The sequence below is a fragment of the Mustela nigripes genome, chromosome 6, assembly GCF_022355385.1.
Source record: "Mustela nigripes isolate SB6536 chromosome 6, MUSNIG.SB6536, whole genome shotgun sequence".
Classification (NCBI taxonomy): domain Eukaryota; kingdom Metazoa; phylum Chordata; class Mammalia; order Carnivora; family Mustelidae; genus Mustela; species Mustela nigripes.
In genome coordinates this window covers 105,059,171-105,067,386 of record NC_081562.1, presented here as the reverse complement: position 1 = coordinate 105,067,386, position 8,216 = coordinate 105,059,171, and the positions used below count along the sequence as shown (strand labels likewise).

The 8,216-nt window shown below is 35.4% G+C and overlaps 1 protein-coding gene across 14 annotated transcripts in view; it reads right to left on the bottom strand.

The window, feature by feature from the left end:
* The window catches only part of WNK1 (WNK lysine deficient protein kinase 1), a 149,128-nt gene that overhangs the window by 81,945 nt on the left and 58,967 nt on the right, over positions 1-8,216 (bottom strand). For all 14 annotated transcript variants that reach the window (XM_059403871.1, XM_059403857.1, XM_059403860.1 and 11 more), the window contains exon 2: positions 575-747. In XM_059403871.1, the coding sequence (XP_059259854.1) occupies positions 575-747 (173 nt within the window). The remainder of the gene's footprint in view (positions 1-574; positions 748-8,216) is intronic.

Genomic DNA, 8,216 nt, shown 5'->3' with positions numbered 1-8,216 from the left:
GATGCGGGACTCGATCCAAGGACCCTGAGATCATGACCTGAGCCAAAGGCAGCGGCTTAACCCACTGAGCCACCCAGGCGCCCCTCGGCTTTCATTTCTGATACTAAGGCAAATGTATTTATCTAGCAATAACTGTCACAGTACCATTTGAATCTGATATAATAATAGTTGCACAGATGCAGCAGAAACTGTCCAATACAAGGTGATAAAGTAAATGGAGTAAATGGAGAAAGTAAATAAGCTTCAACCTCATTTAAACCACTAGAGGGCCACATTGTCATATGATTTCATGATCCCTCAGCTGCTGCTCAATTTTAGAAGTGCAAATCAACATGATTTAAAATAACTAGGTTTATTCTGTAATAACTTATTTTAATATTACCATTAAGTAATTATAAAATTATTTTATACACCAGAGGACTTAGTGGGCAGGAAAATGTCCTACCAAGAGGTGGAGGGATTGTTCCCTCCTTGGTATGCTTGGAAAGAAAAGCAGGACTGATAAAATATGACATGAGAAAATTCAAGTTCTTTCAAACTTCTTGGTCAATTTTTATAACATTGATAGACTTACGTTTTAAGTGTTCCAGATGTCATAAGTTCAGTCACCAAAACAATGCATTTCTTCCCTTTTACTGTGGACTCCCAGGAATCATAGAATCGAACAATATTGGGATGCTGAAGACCCTTTAACATTTCAGCCTCTTCTTTAAATCTCTGCCTCTCAGACTTTGTTAATTTTCGATCCTAAAATCATGAACCAAAACAAAATGTGGTTTAAAATAACAGAATACCAAGTCACACAGTCAAATTTAAATGCTGTTAAGAGTACACTTATCTTGATAAGAAATGTATAGAACTGCTGAATCATACTGCACAGTTGAAACTAATATAGCACTATATGCTAATTATATTTAAGTAAGAATAAAATAGTTTAAATAGGGGGGGGGGACCCCCACCAAAAAATGAAATCTTGCCATTTGCAATGATGTGGATGGAATGAGAGGGTATTATGCTAAGTGAAATAAGTCAGAAAAAGACAATTATCATATGATCTCATTGATATGTGGAATTTGAGAAAAACACAGAGGATCATGGGAGAAGAGAGGAAAAAAGGAAATGGAACAAAACCAGAGAGGGAGACAAACCATGAGAGATTCTTAATCTCAGGAAACAACCTGAGGGTTGCTGGAGTGGAGGAGAGTAGGAGGGATGCGGTGGCTGGGTGATGGACACTAGGGAGGGTATATGCTATATGGTACCTGCTGTGAATTGTGTAAGACTGATGAAATACAGACCTGCACCCCTGAAACAAATAATATATTAATTGTTAATTTTTTTTTAATGGGGGAAAAACAAAGAAAAAACCCCATAAAAATAAGTTCAAATGCCAAACGTGTACTAAATTACAATGATCGATAATGTTTAAATCAGGAATGCTTTAACATTAAAGTTACTAATAACTAATAATTCTTCAGCCTTTCATGACTGTGAGAACAGGGTAAAGTATACTTAAGAAAACTGGATTATAATGTGCTTGAAATTATTTCAATGTCTTTATGTTAACATGTTCCTCAAATACAATAACATTTTGTGGCTACAGTTAATTTACCACTTCTAAAATAATGATTTATTGCTATGCAGTATATGCAATTTAATAACATGGAACAAGTATGAGATTTGGGGAGGCAAAAAGATCTAAATGTAAATTCTAATTCTGTCTTTGCTTTGATTAGAATTTTCTTTAAGAAAATATTAAATAATAAACATTTAAAGTACCTGGCACTTCATAGGTGATGTGATGTTTCTGAGATGAACTAGGGCAAAGCACTTAATTTGTTGATCCTCCCTTGACAAGGTTCCATATACACATACTCTGAATTATTCTGTATATTACAATTGAAACTATCTCTGTCACACTAATATTCTGTCAAATCAAGCAATACATATTTTAACAAAAGATTCCAGGCATACAATAAAGTAATGTGTCCATCACACAGTTAAATAAACATAGACATAATTAAAAGCCCCCTATGTAACAGGATTGTCCTTCCCATCACTACTCCTTACCCCTGAATAACTACTAGACTGAATTTGGACATACCACTTCCTATAAAGGTTTTAATACTTTTTGTTAACATTTTAAAATTTCATAAAATGTACACAGTATGTTTTCTTTATTTTTTTAAGATTTTTTTTTTTTTTTGGACAGAGATCACAAGTGGGCAGAGAGGCAGGCAGAGAGAGAGAGAGAGAGAGAAGAGGAAGCCGACTCCCTGCTGAGCAGAGAGCCTGATGTGGAGCTCCATTCCAGGACCCTGGGATCATGACCTGAGCTGAAGGCAGAGGCTTTAACTCCACTGAGCCAGCCACCCAGGCTCCCCTAGAGTATGTTTTCTTTAAAAACTTGTTTTTTTTACTCAGTATTGTTTGAGATCACCTGTGATGATATACCAGGCACTACAAGGTATCTACCATATTATTATAACTTGGCTTTGTTCATCATCACTGTTACAAGTTATAATAATATGGTAGATACCTTACCTAAATATATCATAATTTATATCATCTTCTATTGATTAATCTTTAGGCTAGTCCCCATTTTTTGCTACTATAATATTGCAGTGGTATTACAATATTAATCTCCTTGGCTATACATTTAAATGTGTCTCTAGGAAACAGGTTCTTAACTTATTACAAAGCTAAAGTAATCAAAACAGTGTGGTACTGGCATGAGGACAGATAGGTAGACCAAAGGAATAGCATTGGAAGTCTAGAAATAAGCCCATATATCAATTATGAATAATATATATACCTGAGAGTATTCAGTAATCCTGTGATTTTTGTCACCAACAGCCCTAGATATTTTGATATCTCTTAACAGTGGTTATAGATTACCTCAAAATATCATTTACATTAATCATTACTTTGAAATTGACAATGAGATCTTTCAGTTGATCTGATTAGTATACACTAACAATGCTCACTATAACACAACTTAAAAAATTTTTATAACTATTTTAGTACAATTAGTCTCCTTATAATCCTATGTATTTTACCATATAAACTTAAAATACTATTCTAGCCTTCAAAAGAGACATGAGGCACAAAAAATACTAAACATCTATTAGGATCATGTCTAGAATTACTTAATCATAAGAAATAGGCACTTCCAATATTCATTCATTCTTTCCTTCTTTCTTTCTAAGATTTTATTTGACAGAGAAAGAGAGATCACAAGTAGAAGGAATGGGAGAGGGAGAAGGAGGCTCCCTGCTCAGCAGGGAGCCCAATGCGGGGCTTGATCCCAAGACCCTGATATCATGCCCCGAGCCAAAGGCAGATGCTTAACCAACTGAGCCACCCAGGCACTCCACACCTTCAATTTTCATAGCTACCAACAAACTGCTTTTCAAGGGGACTATACCAACATACTCTCTTAATAGCATTGTATGAAGGTTTCCATTGCTAAACATGGTCACCAGTATGGTATTACCAGACATTAACTTTTATCAATGTGATGGGTGTAAACTCATATCCTGTTTTTTAATTTACATTTTTAGAGGCAAGAATGAGAAAAAGTTTTTATTTTCTTTGTAGACTACTTGAGTTTCTTCTTCTGTGAGATGCCAAATCATATCATTTGTTTTCCTTCTTTGTAGGAGTTCTCAATATATTCTGCATACAAATCTTTTATTAATTTTATGTTACAAATGTCTTCTCAATTTGTGGTTCGTAATTTCACTTTGCTTAGGATGTCTTCTGATTTTGATGTTTTTATTTCACTGCAGTTCAATTAATCTTCTACTTTATGGTAGGTAGGTGGGCTTTATCTCTTCAGTAATTCTTCCAGACACTGAGGACATACCTTTTCCTTTCCTTTTAAAAATATGTATGTTTTGTTTGCCACACTAGGGAATTTATTACTGAGGAATTTATTTGGTTGGATAAAAGGAGGATTGGCTGTTTTGTTTTTTTTTAATCAACCAATAACTTAATACCATTTGATGAACGATCCATCCTTTCCATATAAGTGTAATTTTATTTCTTGATTCTATATTCTATTCCAATGGTCTGTCTATTCTGCACTAATACCACAGTTTCTTAGCTGCTATAGTTTTAAAATAATTCATTCTTGGTAGAACCAGCTCCTATAACCCTTCCTCAACTTTATTTTCTAAATTATCTTGGTTATTTTTTTCTAGCAAGAAGACTGTTATTTCTATAATGTAGAAATTACAGCATAAGCCAACTAAAACTATCAGAATATCATCAAGAATTTTAACTAAAGGCATATAATTTGTAATGCTATAGAGACTATATAGATAATCTGTTCAACATTTTTTCCCAAGCGGTATAAATTAATTTTAAAGAATTTATTGTAAATTTACATGCCACTAAAAAAAAAAAATCACTATTCTCATCATCCCCTCCCCATCTTATACATTATTTTTCCTACTACTTTAGCTCCCTCTTGTCCTGTTACTCCTTTAGATAACATTATAATTGTTATTTAGCAGTATTTGCTTACTTATATATACCCACATATCTTTTTGTTCACCCTTCTATTTTGCTCCCTGTTCTCTTTATCTCGGTTCATTTTTCTTTTTCTGTAAAATGTTTTTCAGAATTCTTTTAGTAAACGTTCCATTAGTGGTATAATCCTAGGTTGTTTGAGATGTTTACTTCATCATCACTCTTGAGTGATAGTTTAGATAGATGTGGAAATCCAGGCTAGCTTATTTTTCTTTCAGCATTTTCAAGATATTGTTTTGTGGTGTTCTGGTGTCTACTACAGCTGTCAGTATAAATGTCTTCCTTTGTAAATTTATCTGAATTTTCTCCAGTTGTTCTAAAGACTATTTTTAAAAAATTGTGTTCTGCACTTTCAGTACCATGCACCTAGTTTTATGTATTTTTACATAAACATAAATACATAGTTATGTTTATACAAATGTTTATACATAAACATAAAATACCATGCACCTAGTTTTTATGTATTTATACATAAATTTTATGTATTTCTAATAACTGTGTTTCTAAGCCAAAAGTTTCCAGTATTTGTCTTCAAGTCAGGAGAATTCTCAATTATTATCTCTTGGATTACTGCCTCTTCCTATTTCCCTTTCTCTTCTTTGTAAGATTTATTTGTGTTATGTGTGAAGGTGTATGTTCGTGTGTGTGTGTGTGTGTGCACACAACATAGCTCTATCCCTCCTATCTTAACTTATCTCTCATTTTCCATTTCTTATACCTTCTGGGCAATGTTCTCAGATCTACCTTCTTGTTCCCTAAGTCTCTCTTGAGTCATTATATCTAAACTGCTTATTAACTCTTTTAAATTAATCAAACTTTAAACTCCAAAGGAAGAAGGGATGCAGAAGACATGTGGCCAAGTCTCAGTCCCTGTTCCAGAAATAAGAGATGAATGAACACAAACCAGATGAACACTTCCAACTGACCATACAAGTCTTGGAAGCTAGGTATAAAGGTAAGAGGGCATATATTTGGACATCCGCAAAGAAAATAAAATTGTTAGTCTGTCACCAAAGGCACCCATCAAAGGGTGTGATAAAAGGAACTCAGTCACCACTCCCGTCCCTACTCTCCTAACATCATAAACAAAGCTAGGAGGGAAAAAAGAACAAAAAGGCTGGGCACTTAACTAATGGCTTCACTGGGGAAGGAATTCTGCTGCCATTTCACCAGGCCTAATACCTGGGGAAAAGATTTGCCCTCCCCATTCAGTGGCAACTCTAACACATGGGTTTTGAATGAGACATGATAACTGGTAGCTCAACTTGGAAAGAACCCCTTTAACCTCCCCACATTCCCTGCTTCATGACCATTAAGTTTTCTCAGCACCTTCCTTGGAATTTCCACTGTTCCAGAGTCCTGCTCCACCTCCAAATTATCACTGCAAGCTTGGCTCCTCTCAAAGTTCCATAAAGGCCCCTTTTCACTGCCCTTAATCACTTCTATTCCCACTCTCAACTAGATGCTACAATTATCCACAAGTCCACTGAGACTCCGATCCATGGCAGCAGAGCTATTTTGTCCTGAATTATCCTCCTAAAAAGTTCCTGTTCTTGAGAGAACAGACAGTGAAAAGATAAAGTCAAAATATTTAAAGGCAGATACCTGAGGAAAGTACCATTTGTCAGTTTTTAATTACAATGCATTTTCTTTCTTTCTTTCTTTCTTTTTTCTTTGCATTTTCATTTCTTGAATCTCTTTCCAGGTCTTTATTAAATCAGTCATTCACTACCCCTTTCTAACACTAACTTGATGTTTTTAGTCCTTCAACTTTTTAAAATAACTTACCTTTAAAGGCTCAATTCAATACGACTTTTATCTGAGTTACTGGGGCTTTAATTTTACCTACTGTTTTGGTTCACTTGTGGTTTGTTTCTTCATGTGATTCAGAATACTGAATAAAATGGTTATCTTAAACGGTGATTTGACTGTTGGAATATCCTCAGTTACAGGTGTATCCCTGTAGATGGTCTGAAGTTTGTTTAGGTCTAGTGCCCTAGGGATATTACTAGCCTTGGCCATTAACTCCATGCAATCAGCTCAAAATCAAAATCACCTGTGTGAATACAGGTCCTTGTTTATAAGTTTCCAGGGTAAACTTTTCTTTCACCTGACCTGAAGAAGCTTGTCTTTTCCTGGGATAGAGCCCCATGATCAAGCTCAGCTGGGAGTTTGGTTCTTCCCGGCTGCCTCTCCCCTTGTTTGTGCTCTCTCTCTAAATGAATAAAAAAAAAATCTTAAAAAAAAAGAAAAGAAAGAAAGAAAGAAAAAGAAATGGATTTTTTCTCTAGTCTGTATTTTCATTAAAGGTGTAGCTTTCTTCAAGGAACAACTTTACTGCATCTCAATTCCACTACCTGCTTGGGCTTAAGACTTCATCTATCATTAGATATATGGTAAAACCATGCCTCTTAGTTATTAACAAGATTGGCAACTGTCCCAGAAAAGTTCTCATCGTGTCAGTTCACACTTCTCCCACTCTGGATTTTTGTTTCTTCTTAGTTTTTAGACCTTGGAGATTATCCTCACATTCCTAACAAGCTTATACTTAAAAGGATGGTTTTTATTGTTCTTTTAATAAAAATTTTCAAAATATCTGGTGTTTTACAGTGGGTAGAGTTTTCAGTTTGATTTTCCATTTATCAACCTACAGTAGGGTTTCCCTACATAAATAAATAAATAAATAAACACACAAACACACACACGTGTGTATATAAAAATATATAAACAAATCTTAAAATATATATATATATGTATTTTTTTTAAAGATTTGTTTATTTTGGGGCACCTGGGTGGCTCAGCTGGTTAAAGATTTGTTTATTTTACAGGGGAGGGAGAGAGAGTCTTAAGCAGACTCCACACTGAGCATGGAGCCTGACAGGGGTCATGACCTTGAGATCACAATCTGAGGTGAAACCAAGAGTCGGACACCTAACTGACTGCACTGCCCAGGCACCCTTCCCAAAATACAAAATATCTTATTTACCATACATTCATTCCTAAATGTTCCTCATTTAAGGAAAATTTATACAGAAAACAGAAGAAAAATCTAGATCACTTATTGACTCCCTTATACATGACTAAACCTCACTATAGTTGAATTAAGAAGACATTTTAAAGAAATTGTGAAGCTACTCCAGTCTCAAAACAATCAGAAGACAGAAATCACATGAGCCAAATGAATTATGTTCTAGCTACAATTAAGACACTTTTTTAAAAAAAGATTTTATTTATTTATTTGACAGACAGAGATCACAAGTAAGCAGAGAGGCAGGCAGAGAGAGGAGGAAGCAGACTCGGTGCTGAGCAGAGAGCCCAATGTGGGGCTTGATCCCAGGACCCTGGGATCATGTCCAGAGCCGAAGGCAGAAGCTTTAACCCGCTGAGCCACCCAGGCGCCCGAAGACATTTATTTTTTATATTTTAATATATATAGTCTGTCTTTCTTGATGGTCTTGATAAGTGGTTTTTTGAAAGATTTACTTAAAGAGAGCAAGTGGTGGCACCGGGGTGGCTCAAGTGGGTTAAAGCCTCTGCCTTCAGCTCAGGTCATGATCCCAGGGTCCTAGGATCGAGCCCCACATCGGGCTCTCTGCTCTGCAGGGAGCCTGCTTCTCTCTCTCTGCCTGCCTCGCTGCCTACTTGTGATCTCTGTCTGTCAAATAAATAAATAAAATCTT